This window comes from Mesitornis unicolor, unplaced genomic scaffold (assembly GCF_000695765.1).
Source record: "Mesitornis unicolor isolate BGI_N332 unplaced genomic scaffold, ASM69576v1 scaffold6142, whole genome shotgun sequence".
In the NCBI taxonomy this organism is placed as follows: domain Eukaryota; kingdom Metazoa; phylum Chordata; class Aves; order Mesitornithiformes; family Mesitornithidae; genus Mesitornis; species Mesitornis unicolor.
The window spans coordinates 2,539-23,819 of NW_010168403.1; the positions used below are offsets into that span (position 1 = coordinate 2,539).

The window sequence follows — 21,281 nt, forward strand, 5'->3', positions numbered from 1 at the left end:
GGCAGGCAGGAGTCATTGCACCAAGTCCGGTACTTCCAAAAATAAAGTATAAAGCCATTGCTCCGGTACCTTTCTATCAAAACTGGCTGCAAGGCAGTTAAGATTTCTTCTGGACAGCCTAAATGAGAATAAATGCAGGACCTCCATGCCCATTTCTGTGCATTTTGTGGTGAGGTCAATGAATGAAGTCTTTTCTAGCAACAGTGGAAATAAAATTAAGCTGGGTCCTTATGAAGGACTCAGAAGCAGCTGTTTTTCATCAAGCACAGCCTGTGACTCAGGTAACATTGCTGGTGTTTCCCCAGTGCCAGGCAGAGAGGTTTCTGTTCTTCTGGGATGAAAAATACTCTGGGTCGTCCCTTACTCTGTGTCAGATCCTTGGTCAGATGGAGGAATGTGCCAGGGCCGAGCCTCAAACAGTGGAGATGCTAGATGAAAGAGAAAGAAGGTAAAGCTGAGATTAATTTAGCCAGAGGATTCAGATTCTAAACATATTTAGGTACTCAGCCAATCCTTGGGATTTTGGTAGCATTTAATACCTCCAATACCTTTATAAATCTGGATTGAATGGAAAGTCGGTTTCTATTCATCATCTCATTATAGAGAATATAAGCATTCATCAAAACACCTTTATTTTTCCTGCCCACCTTTCTGATAACCTGCAAACGTGCCCTGGTAACGCCCAGCTGGAGCACTCCCTAAAGTTGGTTCATTTACCTTGGGAAAAGCCTGGCAGAGATCACAAAGGTCCAGGAGAGGTCACTGAAGGAATTAAGATAGGATTTGTCTCTCCGATACAAACCAAAATAATATCGTTTTGCTTTGCAAATTGCCCCTAATCCCAGTGCAATCCCTCAGGGATAATTTACCTTGGTAGATTTACACTACAGCAATGGTGTTTGTAGGTGGCTTGATTCCACACGCTCCCTAACCCTTTCCTCATGCACAGGTTTTAGATTTTTAATCATGCAGCAGAGCTCAGGATGCTGCACGTCCTCGTGTGCACCATTCTCCTCCACCAGTACAGCATCAATAATCACTGGGTGGCCACATCCCTGTAGGAGCTCCCCTTGCTCCATCCCCCACATCCTCTTTGACAACACTAAAGCTCACCTCGACAGCCGCTGAGGTTGACAGAAGTTAAGAACCTTAAGAAACACCTTCTTCCCATTCCCAGTGCCTCCGGGACGGCAGCAATCGGAGCCGAGTGCCACATTCCTGGGAGGCCACACCACTGCGAAATGCCTTCAACTGACTGGGACAACCAATAACTCAGCCAAGGCCCAGAGCCTACACTTAACTCTTCGTGACGTGCCTCCAGTCCAGCGTACAACCTTCCTAAGGCTCTGTCCAGGCAATGTGAACTCAGGATGAGGGTCCTGTTTTATAGAAACTTTGTATTGCTTTAGAAATATGTGGCACTGTAACCCCCCAGCCTAACCTTGATGTTTTCCTCTCTTGGCTTTTATGACTGGGATGCATTTATGTATTGTGTCCTACATGAAGCAATCTTCCTTGAGCCTCATCTAGCTCATTCCAGTGCTTTCCCCTGTTATCATCCTTCATCTGTGTTTGGATTCTTTCTTTCCTCTCCCACAGGAGGATCTGGAATAGCTCATTTGCACAGTGGGTGTTCCTCATGGGGGTTAGCCCATGCACCTGCTGAAAATGCCAGATCCAAAGGGATGCTGGAGGTCTCCACATGCTTCATTATCTCCCTTCTAGATGGGATCATCACTAATTACTGGATAGTTGCTGCCCTGTAGGAGCTCCCCTCCCTCTACTCCTGTTTTCCCTTTGAAAATCCTAACGATATCACATCAGAGGCCTCTTTTCATTTGTTCACTCCAGGTTCTTCACCCACGACCCTTCTTGTGCTATCAAAAATCATCTGGGGTCACAAATTGCAATTCTTATGTGGACAGCCTGCTCAGGAGCTAATAGGACTTCCACCCCAGTCTGCACAAACGTTGTGTTCTTCTGAAAGATATCCAACACTTTCCCAGCCACCTACAGACATTGAGGACCTTCAGGAGATGCTGGGTATATGAAGAGGTGAAGTCTTCATGAATAGCTGCCCAAGCCAACCCTAGACTGAAATAGCATAAAATTGTGATCGTGTCAGTCTGCCTCCTTATTTTTGGAAGGCATTCACTGATCAGCTGCTTTTTTTCTCCCTGGAGTTGATGGTGTTCTCCTGTAATTTGGTGAATGCTCTGATTTCAACCCAACCACACCAGCGCCTCCTGGCATCTATCCAGGACCTGGAAGAGTCCATGGACTTTGGACTGAGCCCACTGCCACTGTGGATCTAAGATCTCTTGCTCTGCCTTTATATTATTATTAGTCATTATTATTACATTAGTATTAGTGAGTTAAACCCACGTGAAGCCCATACCAGTGTCCAATACCAAGATGACAGTCGTGACAGACAGGTGGATCTAGCGAGTGCTAGATGCGACGTCTTTGGCCATACGTTCTCTTTTGATGCAGCAAATCACTGTTGTCTGCATTCTCACCATCCAAAATGACTGCCTTTTCCTTCACTCACAGAAATACACTGCCAGCACCATCTCAGATCACAGAATCACAGGATGGTGGGGGTAGGAAGGGACCTCTGGAGATCATCCAGTCCAACTTCTGCCAGAGCAGGGTCACCCAGAGGAGATCACCCAGGAACACGGCCATGGCTTTGGGTGTCTTCAGAGAAGGAGACTCCACACCTCTCTGGGCAGCCTGGGCCATGCTCTGGCACCCTCACAGTAAAGAAGTTTTTCCTTATGTTGAGGTTGAACCTCCCATGTTTCAGTTTGTGACCGTTGCCCCTTGTCCTGTCGTTGGGCACAGCTGTGAAGAGTCTGGTCCCATCCTGAAACCACCCTTTAGATATTTATAAGCATTAATGAGATTCCCCCTCAGTCTCCTCCAGTCTAAAGAGGCTCTCTCCTTCCCTCTGCATGCTATGTTTGAATATTGGCATTCTCTACAATAGCATCCACGTGGGACAGGGCAGGATCCTAACACAGAGACCTGGTGTTCATCCTTGTGAAGTCTTTCTTACCTCTTTCACGTGGCTTTGGCACTGGAGCTCGAACAGGCGCTGGTCGTATCCCGGCGTTCCACTGGGAGCTCTGGGTCAGGATCTTCACTGCTGCTTTGGAGGGCAGGTTCCCAGTTGACTGGTGAGTGGCCCAGCTGGGACGAACTGGTGTTTTTGGAACAGACTCAAGATCTGCAGAAAGCGAGAGCTAGGAAGAGAAGGCAGAAAGTATCAGATCATCCCAACAGCTTCAGAGGGACTGAAAATGTTGGAGTCTATTGAGAACTTCTATAAATTCTGCACATTCTGTATATATCCTATAAATTATACTCCTAAATGATATCCCTAAATGATACAAGCATAATCTGTATTATTTGCAGTGACCCGTGCTCTGGTATAAGTCTACCTTAAGGACAAAAGGACCCAATTAGAAATTGATGCTCGGAAAGCCAAAGCCACATTAATTGATTCTCCACATCAATTCATATGTTAATGCACAAATTCTTCCCCCGTGCATATGGTGACTGATCTCAGGCTTGCTTGCTGTTTGAAGTCTCGCAGTGTAAAGGATGAAGTTTCTTTTAATACACTGTTCAGTAAGCATTTGACTAAACAGGATAAAAATTAAGCAGAGTAAAATCTTAGCCACACTGTGATTGCTTATTCCTTGAGAAAGATCCCAAATATTCACAAAGCACAGGTTCTGCACAGCAACAGCTTTGGCTTTTTGTGAACTGATACCAATTATTTATTAAGAATAGTGAGCAAACATTAACAAACCCAAACATTTACATAGCAACTCATTAAAAAGCAATGTGGGCAGATCGTCTTATGTGAAACTAACGTCCACAGTAACATGGCTGTGCAGAAAAGTCAATGCTGTGCTGTAATTCCTGCTCCCCTGGTTCCTCCTTTCATTCTTTGAACTGGCAGCGGTGGCAGATATATGGTGCTTCATGCCCAATTGTCTAGTTATAAATAAGCAATCCAGCAACTGCTGAATATCAACCTAAAGAAAGGCCAGTGATTATAAAACTGCTGAAAGCAGTCCAGGATCTGAGCAGTGCTTGACGTGGGACAGAGATGTTGTGATAAAAGCTGCTGCAGTTTTTCTGTCCTGGTGAGAAAAGCACAATAGCATCAAAGCAGTAGTACCTGCAGCCCAGATTTGCATGTTCCCTGCTTTTCATCTCCTGTGTTGGTGGTGGGTCAGTTTGAGAGTTCATAGGGACAGACAGGCATAGCCACTTTAAAATTAGAGTGACATATATAAGCAGAGTTTGAATATGCAAACATCATATGGAGTTCTTTTCACTCTTAGGTATAGTCCCATGAAGTTCAACAGGGTTTCTTATGTGAATAAATAAAATTCAAAACAATGTTTGCAGAATATAAAGATATACTGGACAGGACCGTGTCTCAGTGCTGAGAGCCCTGGATCTCCATGTGGGCTATACCCACACAGTAATAAATGTGAATCACACTCAAAACATCAATTCCCCATCAATACGCCATAGGCAAATTTACCCCTGGCTTCAAATGCCGCAATCTCATTACCTTAGGATGTAGGCAGTGAGGCAAGAATGACTGATCCTGTCAAAAAGATGTTATTTAGTAAGTTCTAAAAATCAGCAATTCAGGAACAGCTGGGAGGGTGGAGCAGTCCCTCGACCAGAAACAAGCAGAGAGCCCGAGAGGCAAAACCAGCCCCTAATTGCTGACATTGCAGTCATTTGCAAAGCTGTCAAATACATCAATCGAACGTTACCTTCCTAATAAAGTCTCTGCGAATTTTGACATGTGGGTATGCGGCTGCCTGTTTTTCGAGAAGCTGCAGAATTCTCCTCAAGGACTTGTGGAAAGGACGCTGGATTCTGGAGCGTGTTCAGAGAAGAACCACAAGGATGGGGAGGGCTCTGGAGAACAAGCCTGATGAGGAGCGGCTGAGGGAACTGGGCTTGTTTAGCCTGGAGAAGAGAAGGCTGAGGGGAGACCTCAGCACCACCTACAACTGCCTCAAGGGAGGTTGTGGAGAGGTGGGTGCTGGGCTCTTCTCCCAGGTGATGGGGGATAGAACAAGGGGAAACGGCACCAAGCTGTGCCAAGGGAGGTTCAGGTTAGAGATAAGGAGGAAGTTCTTTCCTGAGAGGGTCGTCAGAAGCTGGCACAGGCTGCCCAGGGAGGTGGTGGAGTCACCATCCCTGGATGTGTTTAAAGAGCGGGTAGATGAGGTACTTAAGGATATGGTTTAGTGGGTAGACAGGAACGGTTGGACATGATGATCTCAGAGGTCTTTTCCAACCAAGCAATTCTGTGATTCTGTGTGAGTGATGCTGATGTGGCAGCAGTGACGCCTGCCAAGGGATCTGTAGGGCCGGAGCTCAAAAACCACACCAGGGCAGCGCAGCTCCACGTCAGAAGGGACACAAGGGATGATCAGTGGCCCAAAACAGAGATCTGGTTTCCACGCCCAGCCTGGTAAAAGCTTGGAGATGTCACCAAACCCGTTGCCTCCTTCTGAAGGCATCAAGGTGGTACAGACAAGCCATGAAGCTTGAGATGGTTAACACCGAACCGAACCGTTTCCAGGCACTTCCCTGGATAAAGACAGAGCAGGTATTTCCTCCCTGCTTTAGACACATGGGGGTTGCATGTGCTTCCAGAAGAAAGAATGTGGCCCTTCATTCAGAGACCTAATTAACTTAATGTATTGTAATTTACTATTTAGTGTAATTTAGCTAATTTACTTTAATTTATTCTAAATTAAGTGTAAGCCTGGTCACATTTTATGCTCCTGTTTCCACGATTACTAATAAACTCCAAAAACCTCCCAATTTTCCTAGGAGGAGAACTGATTCACTGCATGCAAATGTGGAGCCAGTGGATGTAATCCCAGGACTCAGGTCATCACCTTAATTATGTGTTTCTTCTATTTTGGGATGGTGGTGTTCAGCCTCCTGAGCTTGGAGCTCCATATAATAGCCCTTTTCACGTCTTCATTGTTGGCTGTAATATTCTTTATTCTCACCTACTTTCTGCACTCGGATCATTGATCTATTTAAAAGCTTCATTTTAATTTGACTCGATGTTTGCTTGCTTGGGGCGCTTATTCTTTCATCATAGTCTGTTGGTCTTCTAAGGATTTGAGCATTAAGCCTCTTTATTTGGACTTGATTAAATAAGAGTCTTTTCACAGGTCTTCATTTCAACAAAGTTTCCCAATGCTACTCTAATAATAAATGGAAATTAATTTTGGATTATTCCTAGGGAGTTACACATAGATATATATTCTTTTTCTATGCATCAGCCTACCGTAACCTAACCTTTATTGTCATGTAGTATTGTAGTCATTAATGGCCAGGCTTATACATCAGAGAATAAGAAACACAGCTCTTCTACTGAAATTTGGACAACTCAACTCGAGAGCAATACAAGCCTATTTTCAACATAGGAAAGAGGGACACGGCAACACAGGCTACCCCAGATTTTTAACAAAAACAGAAACCAGAGCTACCAAGATTTCAAGGCACAAAGGCACAGAGCTCTGTTCTGGGCTGATGACACCAAGGTGTAACCCCATGGACACTTATTCCTGGGTTAGGCTGCCTAGGAGGGACCAAGGGAGGATGTAGGACCTGCTTGGGCAGCAGGCAGTGGCTTTAAGAAGCTTCCCAGGGCTTTTCTGGGGGTGAAAATTCAGTATCCGCTAACTCTGTGTGCTCCCCCAGACATCTGTCTCTGAGCATTTTGTGTCAGCTAAATGCTTTCTGGTGAATATTTACTACAGGGATAATAATGTACCTTTGAAACCATGAGCAGCCAACACACACACACACACTGTTCAACCCTGCCCTGCTGCAATTTGTAGCAAAAACTCCCACTGACAATGTGGAGGAGGGTTTGGACTTCATGGTGGGAGTCAGATGAGGTGCTTGTGCCTTCCTGATTATGGGTTGCAGGTTAAGTAATTTTGAAGAACACATAACTTTCCTAAAATCTGGGGCAAGAAGATCAAATTCACCTCTTTTTACCCTGAACTAAGATTCTTTCACTTCAGGACTGCCAATAAAACAGCTTTACATTTGAAACTGGAAGCTATGGTGGAAGGAAACCACGTAAGGGTGCTCTGATCTAAGGGCTACAGAGGAAGCCATTGGAGAATGGAAATTGTAAGACACAGGCTGAATAACTTTAATTATATTTTCTGTTCTTTAGCACTGACTGAATCTATTTCCTTGCAAACAGGCTGTATTTGGGTCAGGAGAATGCCTCCCAATCTCAGGAGACAATGCCTCTCTTTTATGTAAACCTTCTTTAGCTCAACTCACATACGTTCCCCGGCTTTCATCGCTTGGGAAACACGCTTCCAGGTCTGCAAAAAACCCCGCTACGCTTGTGAGCACGTCCTTCTTCCGGCAGTTATTTGTTGCCGTATCTACAAAAGCTTAGAGCCACGATGCTTTCTGGAAGCCTGACTTCCCCAGACTCCTTTCATAGGACGATGCCCTATTTTACCAGCGACGAGCACAATGAATCCTCAGTATTAAGACCTTGGAGCTGCTTGCTCAGGCTGAGTGCAATGAAGAGAGAATAAACCAACATCCAACTGCCATGATCAAAAGTTGCGAGCACAGAAGAGAAGCTTTGGGAAGATGCAAGTGTCCTAAAAGAATTGATCTGATGCTTTGTAAAGCGTGGAAATGGGCTGCAGGGATCCTGTGCAAAGTACAGGATGAGTGGATAGGAAGGTCACTGTCTACATACAGGCAGTTGCTGTCTTTTTTGCACTGAAGGGCTATGTCAGGGCTGCAATGAGAGATTGCCACCAGAACAGCCAGACATGGGGTGCTTTGTGTCCTCCTTCAGCCCAGGTAGGGCAACGGAGCTGGTGAAGGGTCTGGAGTCTTATGAGGAGTGGCTGAGGGAACTGAGGGGGTTCAGTCTGAAGAAGAGTCGTCTGAGGAGAGACCTTATCCCCTCTACAGCTCCCTGAAAGGAGGTTGGTGTTGGTCTCTTCTCTCAAGTAACAAGCGATGGGACAAGAGGAAGTGGCCTCAAGTTGCACTGGCAGAGGGTTAGATTGGATATTATGAATAATTTCTTTACTGAAAAAGTGGTCAAGCACTGGAAGGGGTTGACAAGGGCAGTGGTGGAGTCACCATCCCTGGAGGGGTTCAAAAAACGTGTGGATGTGGCATTCTGGGACATGGTTTAGTGGCCATGGTGGGGGTTGGGTTGATGGTTGGACTCGATGATCTTAGAGGGCTTTTCCAACCTTAATGATTCTGTGATTTGATGTCCCTTAGGGACAGGCAGCAAACGTGCCCAGCAGCCTACTTCTAGCAGGAGCAAAGCTGTGCAGTTACCAAAGTTAAGTCAAAGCTTGGAGTCGAAATGTTCCTGGATGTACCTGTACCTGTACCTTGATAGAATTACACCAGTGATACTTGCCAGTGATTTTGCCTTCTGGAGCTTCTCAGATCCATGACCTGCTCTCTTCTTTCTCTCAGCTGCCTGGCGGCTAAGGTCTGGGGTCTCTCTTCCTCCTTTCCTTCTCCTACAGAGTACAAGGGAATAGTATTAACTGTTAAGTGCTATGGAGTTGGTTCCTTGGGGTTGAGAAAAAGAAAATCCTTTATGATATTGCCACCCAAAAATACATGGTTTAAGAGAATATATTTTATCTTGTATCTGGGGCACAGCAAAAGTGCACAAACAGCTCCCATGGCTCAGAGGAGTGTGGTAACTTGCTCATTTTTAAGTTGTAATAACTTTATAGCACTCAAGTGCGTGCCTTTAGCTCAAGACTTAATCCATGCTAAATCCATGTAACTGCTGTTACATCAGCTTAGGGGAATTCACAGAAAAGCAAGTTGAGCTAAATCAGTTTGAACGTTTTTGGTGAAGTCCATGTAACTTGTAACAGAAAGAAGGCTAAAGGGCTGCCCTTCTAATAAATTACTTATTCATTGTTTTTATAACCAAATACTTGTGTATGTTTATGTATATGTGTATGTATATGTATATACATTTATATGCAGCTGTTATTCAATACTGGCAGAACAGGAATATTCCGGAGTGTGACAATGAAGTGAAGTACGCTGGAATACGGCCAGTTGGCACATTTGTCCAACGTCAGGAGTAAAATCCATACTACGAGGAGGATTTTTGAAGAACTCAGGCAGGTTCCTAAACACATTTGCTCTGAAGGTGTCCATTCCCCTTCCACATTCAAATCCTGCAATACAGAACTAGTGAAATGAAAGCAGCAACTCTACGTGCTCATTTATATGCAGCTGTTATTCAATACTGGCAGAACAGGAATATTCCGGAGTGTGACAATGAAGTGAAGTACGCTGGAATAATTTATATGCAGCTGTTATTTAATACTGGCAGAACAGGAATATTCCAGAGTGTGACAATGAAGTGAAGTACGCTGGAATACGGCCAGTTGGCACATTTGTCCAACGTCAGGAGTAAAATCCATACTACGAGGAGGATTTTTGAAGAACTCAGGCAGGTTCCTAAACACATTTGCTCTGAAGGTGTCCATTCCCCTTCCACATTCAAATCCTGCAATACAGAACTAGTGAATTGAAAGCAGCAACTCTACGTGCTCTCTGGGTTGGTCTCCCAGCTCCATCAGCAGCGTCTCTGGAAGCCATGCTAAAAACCACATTGTGAATATAAATTAATGAACTTAAAGGGTGGAAACAGGTTCTAAAAGCAGCATTTATCCTATAAAGAAACAGGGCCACACCACATAACACGTCCTCAAAAGCAGCCAACACCAGCACAGATCTGTCACTCACTCATCCCAGACCGGCTGCTGATTAAGAACCATAAAGACAAATTACTTCAAATAGCAAATTGAGGAAGACTGCAATCTGTTTCTAAGCACTTCACTAACAGCTGAGAGAGAGAGAAAATTCAATCCAATATATTATTATGGGGAATTAACCGGTCATCTTGGTGGACCTGGCGGTGTTAGGTTAAATGTTGGACTCGATCATCTTAAAGGTCTTTTTCAACCTAAATGTTTCTGTGATCCTTATGTAGAAAGTACACCTGGCCTTGTGGTCATAAATGAAGATGTTAACCTCTACTGCTGGGTTCTGGCGTCCACACTCACGGTGTCACCACCATGAGGTCTCTTCAAGCTCAGGAAAACATAAGCAATGAGGATGAGTTTCTCAAGGCAGCAAAGAGCACCAAAACCGAGATGAGGACAGTGCTGAACTTGATGTTTTTCGCCCCACTTTCCTCCCTTAAGGAACATTTTTAATTCCCACAAGCTTACCAGGCAGGGAGCACTGGGCTGGCTGTTCAGTGACGTGAAAAGCAAGAGGCAAGCATTCGGATTAGGAAGGAAAGCCCAACACCATCCCCTTCTCACGCAAGCCAGCCCCTTTTTTGTCAGAAACTGGGCTCAGGCTGCCGACAGAACAATTACTGAAAGTAATTATTTTCTCGTTGGGTAAACACTCCAGCACAATATGCAACTGTTTTTAGAGACGGCCTATGTCCATAAATTATCCAACTGAATTAGTGCTGGCTTCCAAGAGCCCGAGCTGGTTGCGGAAGCGGGGGAAGGAGCTTGCATTTTGGCGGAGCTGTTGTCACGAGAAGTAGCAGGGCCCTTTCTTGAGGCACAAGGACGCGATCTTGGCGGGGCTCCAGCGCGAGGCTCGAACCGGGATTCATTATTCATGATAAATCTTTTGATTTATTGGCAACAAGCAGCGCAAACACCAGATGCCTCCCAGCAGAACTGTACGTGCATGGACGGAAAGAAGCGCCCTTCCTGGGCCTTTTTTTAGGCAAATCACTGTCCCAGAGTAAACTTGCTAATTTCTTCTGCACTTCAGATAAAAATATCTCATTTCACCTTTGCAATATTGCTTTGTGCCCAAAGAAACAAATCCATCTTTGCTGATCTATGTTTTATTTGTATAGGAACAAAGAGCTACCTGGACAGCTCAGGCAGAAAACAAACCAGACCTACCAGAAATCATCTTTATGATAAAGTGCAGACGTAAACGCAGCGACACCGAAAGCCACAGCTAGAATTCTAGCACGGGATTTCGATAACCCCTTGCAGGCACTTTGTAATTCAAGCCCTGTCGGTATCTCTTCCTTTCTCTACCGCCTCACCACTCCCTCGACTGCACAGCTGATGGCTGCTATTCTTCATTTCACTGCTCAGTGGCTGGGAAGCTTTTCCCACACGATCCCGTCTGCACCAAATAACGTCTCAGCGAACGCGCTCGGGGATCTGCGTCCCAGCTTCACGCTGCAGAGATGTTTGTCACCGAGGCTCTTGGGTGCCGTTCAGGTTTTCTGGTACGAGCTTGAGCCTTTCTGAGCAAGCAGCAAAGAAATCCATCAGAAAAAATAAACAACAGTCAAGTCTCAGTTATCATCCAGATTGCAAATTAACACCTTTCGGCCATTTTTGGGGTTGCTACCCAGTTGCAGCGCAGTGTTACGGTAGTTCTCCCCAGTGACATGAAGTGCCACCACTGTCCAGGCCAAACCCTCACCCAATTGCTCTCCAGAAATCTATTTATTTGTTTTCCAAAGGTAAATACCCACTCATAGTCTTATAGCCCAAACTGTATGTTTTGGTTTACCTCTTTTAGGACTCCCTTTGTCTCTCCTGTATAACTCAAAATTATCCTGTAGCTTGTTATGCTTCCCTTGTTTCCCTTTTTTTGGCTAAGCAAGGGTAAGTTCTCTGCTATGAATTCACAGGAGTGCAGTTTTGATACTGCTGAGGAAAGGAGCACGTAGCTAAGGACTCCTCTCAAAAGACCAACAACGAAACAGCTGACAGCTCTGCCATTTAAATGACAATATTTTGGCTGCAGCGTGGACACCCTGTTAGGATGAACAGGAGAATTCTCACCTCTCTTTGGACCAGAAAGCGAGCGTAGAGTGAGGTCCAGCTCCGAGGAGATTTTAACCAGGTCTAAGAGCCAGGAAAAACTTTATTTTTTCCATTATCTCTTAAATTCTACACAATTTAACCTGACATGAGGCAGATTAATTTGGATTCAAAGAAGCAGCCAGTGATGAGTCTCGCACGTCGCTTTGATGACGGCGTCGGGTCTTCCTTTGATGTCATCTGGTTTATTCGCAGTGAATTTTCTACAAGTCCACTTTTCCTCAGCACAGCAGAACTCACACGGGAAGAGTAGTTTGGTGGCTCCCAGCTTTCCAGGCAATCTGCTGGCCTACGAGAGCTCTCTCCAGTCCTTGCCTTTCAGCATCGCTTCGGCTTTCTGCTGCTTTTCTGCTGGTTCTGCTGCATCTTTTCACACATGCTCAAGACCTCAAGAAAATAGTCCTTCCTATCTATATGCATCCAGACTGCAGCAAAAGCCATTTCCTCTCCCAGACTACCCGTGTGAAACTCTGCATTTTGGGAAATCACTCCTATTGTTTTAAGAATCTCATTTTACATAGATTTCATTACTCCTGACATTCATTTTACATGAAAAGCGGTTGTTATGCCCTTGAGCTCCAAGAATTCATCTAATCTAAAGAATAACCATACCTAACGCAGCCTGGAGGGGCAGAGATTTTTATCTTGGTTCTCTGTTCTCCTTTTCAACCCCGCACACTGGTCAGGCAGGGTCTGCCTGCGCCTGGAGGCTGCAGTGAGGTATAGTTATAGTTCTAGATAATCTTGCATAGCATCCACGTGAGACTCCCCGGCTCAACCGACAAGACATTCCCTCACAGTTGGCTGAGCATGGCCTTCAGCAGCTGCCCAAAACAAAGCTTGGCATCACACTGGGGCACTCTGACCTCTTTGCCACCGTTGATGGGCACCCAACACCTGCCCAACCCGCCTCTACCGAAAGCCTACGCTTGAGGAGCTCTCAAGTGTGAAAGGTGGTCCTGCTGCTCCTACTGCAGACAGGGAGCTGGGGGAAATGCTGAAGACCCAAACCCCAGAAAGCTTTCCAGAAGCAAAGGATGGACGATGCAGTATTTAGAAGGGACATTAGGAAGCATTTCTTTACTGAGAGAGTGGTCAAACGCTGGAACAGGCTTCCTAGAGAGGTGGTTGATGGCCCAAGGCTGGCAGTGTTTAAAAGGACAATATCCTTAACATGCTTTAACTTGGTCAGCCCTGAAGTGGTCAGGCAGTTGGACTGGATGATCATTGTAGGTTGCTTCCAATTGCAAAAGTCCTATTTACTCTACTCTACTCTACTCTACTCTACTCTCTGATTCTGCCCCTCATATAGACCTTTAGCAGGAGGACTTCTGGGAAGGGGCTGCAGAGTGGACTCTGTTGGTAATGTGTCTATGGAAAAGAAGCACCAGAATATGCTGGCCTTCTGGGCTGCAATAAAAGCAGTGTGGCCAGCAGATTGAGGGAGGTGATTCTGCCCCTCTGCTCTGCTCTGGTGAGACCCCCCCTGCAGGGCTATGGCCAGCTTTGGAGTCCCCAACACAAAAAGGACATTGAAGTGCTGGAGCGGGGCCAGAGGAGGCCACAAAGATGATCCAAGGGCTGGAGCAGCTCTGCTATGGAGACAGCTGAGAGAGTTGGGGTTGTTCAGCCTGGAGAAGAGAAGGCTCTGCAGGGACCTTATAGCGACCTTCCAGGACCTGAAAGGTGCCTATAAGAAAGCTGGGGAAGAGCTGTTCACTGGGGCATGGAGCGATAGGACGAGGAGGGATGGTTTTAAACTGGAAGAGAGGAGATTTAGGCTGGATATGAGGAAAAAGCTCTTCCCCATGAGGTGGCAGATCAGTGGCACAGGTTGCCCAGAGAGGTGGTGCAGGCCCCATCCCTGGAGATGTTCAAGGCCAGGCTTGATGGGGCTGTGAGCAACCTGATCTGGTACCAATGTCCCTGCTCAGTGCAGGGTTGGACTAAAGGTCCCTTCCAGCCCAACACATCCTGTGATGCTATGATTCTATAATAAAATTCTATGAGTGGGAAGCTGGGTCAGCACCTGAAACAGCACACCTGCATCGCTGAATAGTCATTACAGATGAGACTACACACTAGCAATTACTTTCAGCTTAAGTGATATTAAAGGGAGATCTTTGATAAACAAGCAAATCTCAAAGAATTCATTTCTTTCCTTATAATCCTCTATAATTACGGATAAATGCCAGATTTGCTGGAACACTCGGCATTGAAATACTCTCCATTGCGCAAATGGATAGAGGCTCAAATCTCACTTAGGAGAAGAAAACAGTCAGCGTGCTCACTGTATCATTAGCAACTCAGAATCATTCAAGCAAATTTCAAAGAATTCATTTCTTTCCTTGCAATAATCCTCTATAATTACGGATAAATGCCAGATTTGCTGGAACACTCGGCATTGAAATACTCTCCATTGCGCAAATGGATAGAGGCTCAAATCTCACTTAGGAGAAGAAAACAGTCAGCGTGCTCACTGTATCATTAGCAACTCAGAATCATTTGCATCTGGTTGTCAGCTGCATCTGCAGCTCAGTGCTGGAAGAATCGACTTTTTAAACTCTTCCAACAAGACTTGTCCCAGTTTTGACACTGGGTCTTGGCCAGCACAAGGGAACCCTAAACGTCACAGAAACCTTTGGGAGCTGCTCCATAGAAATAAGTAGCACAGCTGAAAAATAGTAGCAAGACAGTAATTTGAAATGAGTGGCATTTTGTCAAAAGATTTAGTTAAAAGCCTCAAAGAACTCTACCCGAAAAGGTGCTGGAGTTTGGAAACGTGGCACAAAAAGAGGGTGAGGTGGAAACTGGAAAGCTCTTTGAAGTACTGCAGTATCCTAGGACTAGGGGACGCGGATTAAAAAATGATTCATAAAAGGCTTTTGCTCTGCCACTGGGAACTTTGTGGAACACCCCGGAGGAGCGGTGGGTCCGGCACAGTTAATCACATTGAGAAAGAGCCTATGTGAGTGCGCGACTGTTTAGCCAAATAATCACCCAGCTGGGGTAATTCATGGGCTGATTGTTCCTGTTCACAGGGCTAATCGCAGCTCTGTCAGTTATTTACTTCAAGTACAATCTGGATACTTTCACTGTGGCTCAATCGGTTCCCATGGGGTGGGTTTTTCTGGCACATTGAAGAGGAATCTCCTCCTCTCTGCACATTCGGTTGGGTGAGAGCCTGTGCAGGCCTTTTCACAGGGACTCGCACAGGAACTAGGCAACGGTCAAGCTAATCCATTACCTGTTCACCAAGCTCAGATTAATGACAGTATTGCCAGTTTTACAAGCTACTGCTGTCGTGGTTTAGCCCAGAAAGCAGCTAAACTCCGTGCAGTCGCTCGCTCTCTTCCCCTCTTCCCGATGGGGTTGGGGAGAGACTCAGAAGAGTAAAAGTGAAATAATTCCTTGGGTAAGATAAAGACAATCTAATTAAAATAAACCAAACTGAAAGAATAATAATAATAATAAGGAATTGTCCTGGGTCATCTGTCCCAGAAAACCTCAGGCTTTCTTTTCACCAGGCAAAAATTGAAAACCAGTCCTTGAGTTAGTGTAAACACTACTTGGCAAGGACCAAAACATGGTGCACTATCAATATTCTCCTTACCATGAACCCAAACCAAAGTCTCACCAGCTACTATGAGAAAAATAACTCTCTTCCAGCTGAAGTTGCAATACCAATTTGTTTTCACTAAATCAAACACTGCAATTCTCTCAGAAATGCAGCTCTGCTGAACAGAAAAGGGAATTCTGCGACTCAGTCGCAGTAAAACCAGGACACTGCACATCAGCTGAATTGAGGCAGCTGCTGTGAGCCCATGGAAAGGGAGAGGTGGTATTAACAGAGACTTAAACGAGAAACGGGTCAAACATTTGGTGACTACTGCAGCATCATTGTGATTGCTCCTGCTGATGCTTGTTAATGCCCAGAAATTTGACCATAGATCTAAGATTCTGAAAATATCTGATGCCAGATGTGTCGAAGGAAAACATGGGGCTGACCTAACATAAGTTGATGTGCAAAACTTGGGGTGGAAATGCTTTGCTTTTGCCAGTTGCTGACCAGTCTGAGAACAGATGGATCTGGGCAGTCTATCCCAGGCAGTGTAGATACAAATACTATTAATTACTTAAATATTCTATAGTACATACATACTTTTACACCTTCATTCCCATTCAAACAACTAAATCTCTTTTCAGCCTGAAGATCCCTGAAGTTCTAGAATTATATTTCACTGCAATTAATTCATTCTTCCTCTTCTGTGTAGAAACTGCAGATTCCTCTCAACCTTGCAGCTTTATTTAAAACCTCTTGAATAAACTCTTGTCCTGATTCTTGCAGCCTATTTTATAGGCAGACACTAACAAACTGTGCCCATGCTCTGCGCTGAAAGGTCACAAAGTGCTGCAGCTGCAACTGCAACAGGACCAAAATTAATTCAAGAAAAGCCAATAGAACAGCAAAATGGGTTTCACAAAATCACAGAATCATTAAGGTTGGAAGAGACCTCTAAGATGATCAAGTCCAACCACCAACCCAACCCCACCATGCCCCTAAACCATGTCCCCATGTGCCACATGCAGGTGCTTCTTGAACCCCTCCAGGGATGGGGACTCCACCACCTCCCTGTGTAGCCCCTTCCAGTGCTTGACCACTCTTTCAGTAAAGAAATTTTTCCTAATATCCAATCTAACCCTTCCCTGGAGGTTTTGCAACCAGGCTGCTAAATTTTAAGGCTTCCAGGCAGCTTGAAGCCCAGGCAGAGTGAGCTTGCAGAGGACACAGACATACCCTACGTCGCAGAAAAGGCAAAAGGGAGGACATAGAGCTCTTACATCTGCCTCGCCTGCTCGATGGGATCGTAGTTGTCCAGGTAGTTGAACCGGATGGTGTCTGTAGGATGCCTGTCTGCCGAACGCCATGGTGGGAGCTTCTTTTTCTCCTTGTCTGTCCTCCTTTCTGGCACAGAAGCTTTTGCCTCTAGGATGTTGCTTCTTACTGGTTGTACATCAATAACTACAAATTCATCCTTTGAAGGAGTCTGATAAGAGAGATTAAGAGAAGAAAATAAATTTTAGCCTGTAATGAAAATGAGATTTATTTTGCCTAACTTTAGACTTCTACGAATTGGGTATTAACTCAAAATCAGTCTCTCCAGGCCTCATTATGGTCAGTGGACAGAAATAGGCACCCTGACAATGCTTGTTATCACCCATGTCCCAAAATCTGCATTAAGATGAGCTGAGCTGCTTTTGAGATGCTTTGGCTTTTCTCCATTGACTACAGATAAAGCCTATGGGGGAGTCTGGTTAAAATTAGAGGGCTGAGTTTTGAATTCAGGGCAGAAGAATAGCAACCTCACAGCCCTGCAAACCAGGCATGGCATCAATGAATCTCAGGAGAAAGCAATGGCTACTGAGCAACATTCCACCTCCCCCAAATAATCCTTCCACCTTTGAAGAAGAAAGAAAAAGACACTGCCAAGGGCTCTAACAGGGATAATGGGTGGGTTTTTTCCTTTACACCAGGTAAAATTACTGTAAAATGTGAGTAGGGGTGATGCTGGGTCCCCCACCTCTGCTTATCAGGCTGAGGCAAGCTGTCATATGCTCTATAAACAGGGGAAAAAGAGAGGGGAACAGCCTTGAGTGTTGCAAGGGAAATTTAGTGGATTGCTCCACTAAATGGGTAGCAAAGACCTTGGTGACTGCTTCTCCTAATCAGTGAGATTTACATTAGATTACAGTTTAGATTTGAATTTAAAGTTATATACCTTTCATTTTACTAGTGGGAGATTACAAAAAGATAAAGAGGCACCCGAGCAGCCCAGTTCTCCCACTGGCCTCGAACATCTCTAGAGGTGGTGGGTATGTACCTTGGGTCTCGTGACATGCAGCTCCTTCACCATCTCAATGTAATGTTTCTTCCAGATTCCTTGCTCAAAGGGGGTTGGAGAGAAGTTGAGGTACCAGCCAAAACGCAGGCATTTCAGCATCCAGAGTTGATCCAGTTCTGACAGATACTTCCAGTACCAGCTCACCTGTGAATGAATGTCCAGTAAGTTGAAAACCTTGGGGTTTCAAGCATCCAAGACTGCAACTAGATGTGGATGTAAATCCCCTACGTCCTTAAACCAGTGCAATTCTTCAGTGCTGTTTATGCTGCATTTAAACCTTTCATTAAACCATTTAAACAATCCAAGGCCCTCATGAAATGCTCAGTGTCTAAGTGTTAGCACAGAATCACAGAATCACAGAATCGCTCGGTTGGAAAAGCCCTCTGAGATCATCCCGTCCAACCGCTCCTGTCTACCCACTAAACCATATCCCTAAGTACCTCATCTACCTGCTCTTTAAACACATCCAGGGATGGTGACTCCACCACCTCCCTGGGCAGCCTGTGCCAGCTTCTGACGACCCTCTCAGTAAAGAACTTCCTCCTTAGCTCTAACCTGAACCTCCCTTGGCACAGCTTGGTGCCGTTTCCCCTTGTTCTATCCCCCATCACCTGGGAGAAGAGCCCAGCACCCACCTCTCTGCAAGCTCCCTTGAGGCAGTTGTAGGTGGTGCTGAGGTCTCCCCTCAGCCTTCTCTTCTCCAGGCTAAACAAGCCCAGTTCCCTCAGCTGCTCCTCATCAGGCTTGTTCTCCAGAGCCCTCCCCATCCTTGTGGCTCTTCTCTGAACACGCTCCAGAATCTCAACATCCTTCTCATAGTGAGGGGCCCAGAACTGAACACAGCACTCGAGGTGCGGCCTCACCAGTGCTGAGTACAGGGTTACAGGGTGAAATATTCCAAAAATCACGGGCCAAAAGGAAATACTTCAGCTTGTCCGGGGCAACTTCCTGCACTTCTACTCAATAACCATACAGTAGTTGGAATAAATCCTTTGTCTCCACTGAGAAGACAGCATCAATAAACTCTCCAAGCCTGATAGACCCGCTCTGATCATTTTCTCCCTACTCATGTTCTGCTGTTACACTCCATCACACACCCATCTTGCATGCGATGCTTGCTCCAGCCTAAAGACAAACATCATCCATCGGCACTGCCATGTTCATAATAGCAGCTGTCCAATGATACGACACAAGTAGCACTGTAAAGACATTTCTTTCTAAGTAAGTCATTTCCCAAGCTGTCTTCTCCCTGCCTGTGAATGAATAGTGCGAGTTGCATCCACATAAAACATGAAATGCTGGAGAAAGATGCTAGAGCAAGGTTTAAACAAGCTGAGATTTTGATATATTCATAGTATTACATAGGAGTACTATGTTATTGTGATAATAATGTCACCAATATCTGAACTTATTCATTCAGAACTACTTTGGCCATCACCTCACAGCACTTTATCTCATGCAAACATATTTTTGGAGTCTCAGCCACTGTGCTCAAAAGCACATCTGTAACTTCCCTGCTTCTCCACATCCAACATTTTACCCTTAAGCATTTTAAAGGATTTGGGTTTTTTAAAGCATCGTGTGCAGTTCTTTGCAACTAGCACAAGCCAATACTTTTCAACGCAATTAATGATTCAGCACACAGAACATGATTTTCAGAAAGTACCAGGCCTCTTTCTTGGGAAGAATCAGTCTTGTAAAGTGCCACATCAAATCATTGAATGGTTTGGGTGGGAAGGGACCTCACAGTCCAAACCCCCATGGGCAGGGACACCTCCACCAGCCCAGGCTGCTCCAAGCCCCGGCCAACCTGGCCTTGGGCACTGCCAGGGAGGGGGCACCCACAGCTCCTCTGGGCAACCTGGGCCAGGGCCTCGCCACCTCACAGAGAAGGATTCCTTCCTAATATCTAATCTAAATCTCCTCTCCTTCATTACCCCTCATCCTTCACTCCCTGCCCTTGTATAAAGTCCCTCACCATCTTTCCTGTACCCTTCAGGTCCTGGAAGGTGCTCTAAGGTCCCTGCAGAGCCTTCTCTTCTCCAGGCTGAACAACCCCAACTCTCTCAGTTGTCTCCATAGCAGAGCTGCTCCAGCCCTCTGACATGTTTAATGCCTTAGAGCTGAGCATCTAAAACTACTCTTCACTTTTTTAAAACTTGGCCAATCTGGCTTCATTTAGGATCTGTGGAAATGTTATATTTGGTCTTATACAAACATCACTAAGCATTTGGCACCAGGTTGCCAAGTCAGAAGACATCCCTGCGTTATGAAGAACACCACTGGCACATCTTTGCTGCAAATCAGTACTGTTTCCTTTTTTCTAACCAGCTTGATGTGACTTTCTGAACTTTACCTATGTGTTGGCCTTTTTACCTGTGCACATCGACAGAGGCTCCGTGGGTCCAGGAAGGAGAAGATGTATAAAGACAGGATTCGAGGAAGCCTCGTGGTAAAATCTAGAGCCTCGACCGGAACTCGATCCTGTAGCTGCTTGGCACAGAATTTCTGCTGTGACAGGGAGCAGCGCTCCAACAGGTCCCCCAGGATCCTCCGCCTCTGACCATCTGTCCACTTGTCAAACTGCAAAAAAAAAAGGAGTCTCAGGTGCTGAGAAACCGGAGATTCAGCTTCTTAAAATAAAGCACACATTTAAGGCAACGGAAAATGCATAAGCAGCAGCTTCTGGTGACTCATTCCAGAGCAAAGCATGTAGGAACTGGGAACAAATGGAGAGGCTACATTAAAAGAAACACTGAAGCCAGGTAATATATGCTTTATAATCCTCAAAGGATCTGGGATGGCCTGGTCTAGGACACACTCATGCTCACAAGACTCTGCTGCTGGGACCAGTTCTGAGACTTGGCTTCACTCATGGAAAGGAGGAGACTCAGATGAGTGTTTACAGGGTCAGGTCCCAAATTACAGTGAGTTCACTGCTGCTTCCTCGTCTATCCCAACACTTATATGGCCCCCACTACTGCAGTCTTTGAGTGCCTCCTGATTTCTAAAGTATTTATTCTCACAATAAGGAGACTATTAGGAGAGATAATAGGCTCTGCATAGGAGAGAAATCCCCACGACAGAGAAGCGGAGCAAAAATAAACTCAGTCAGCTGCCCATGTCTCACCAGGAAAATCTGCGGCACCACAGGAACAACGATCTGTCCCAGCACTTCTGTGCTTATGACAGGTATCTAGAGAGGAGGATTAAAGCGGCTGTGGGAAGAAATGAGCACTTAGGTAACCACACGAGCATGTGTGGCTTTGCTGCAATGGCAACAACAACGCTGCATGGGGCAGAGCTGTGTAAACAGGGTGGGAGCAGCGGTGGTGGCGGCTGGGGTTTGACTTGGGTTGATAGCAGGGGATGGAAAGGGTCCTGTCAGCAG

General features: G+C 45.5%; 1 protein-coding gene across 1 annotated transcript in view; it reads right to left on the bottom strand.

The window, feature by feature from the left end:
- Window positions 1-360: 360 nt before the first annotated feature.
- The window catches only part of FBXO16 (F-box protein 16), a 34,031-nt gene continuing 13,110 nt past the window's right edge, over window positions 361-21,281 (bottom strand). Inside the window, exons 3-8 of the mRNA XM_010178998.1 lie at window positions 20,267-20,473; window positions 17,870-18,034; window positions 16,830-17,035; window positions 8,492-8,597; window positions 3,023-3,248; window positions 361-428 (exon numbers count right to left, since the gene is read on the bottom strand). Of these exons, the coding sequence (XP_010177300.1) occupies window positions 361-428; window positions 3,023-3,248; window positions 8,492-8,597; window positions 16,830-17,035; window positions 17,870-18,034; window positions 20,267-20,473 (978 nt within the window). The remainder of the gene's footprint in view (window positions 429-3,022; window positions 3,249-8,491; window positions 8,598-16,829; window positions 17,036-17,869; window positions 18,035-20,266; window positions 20,474-21,281) is intronic.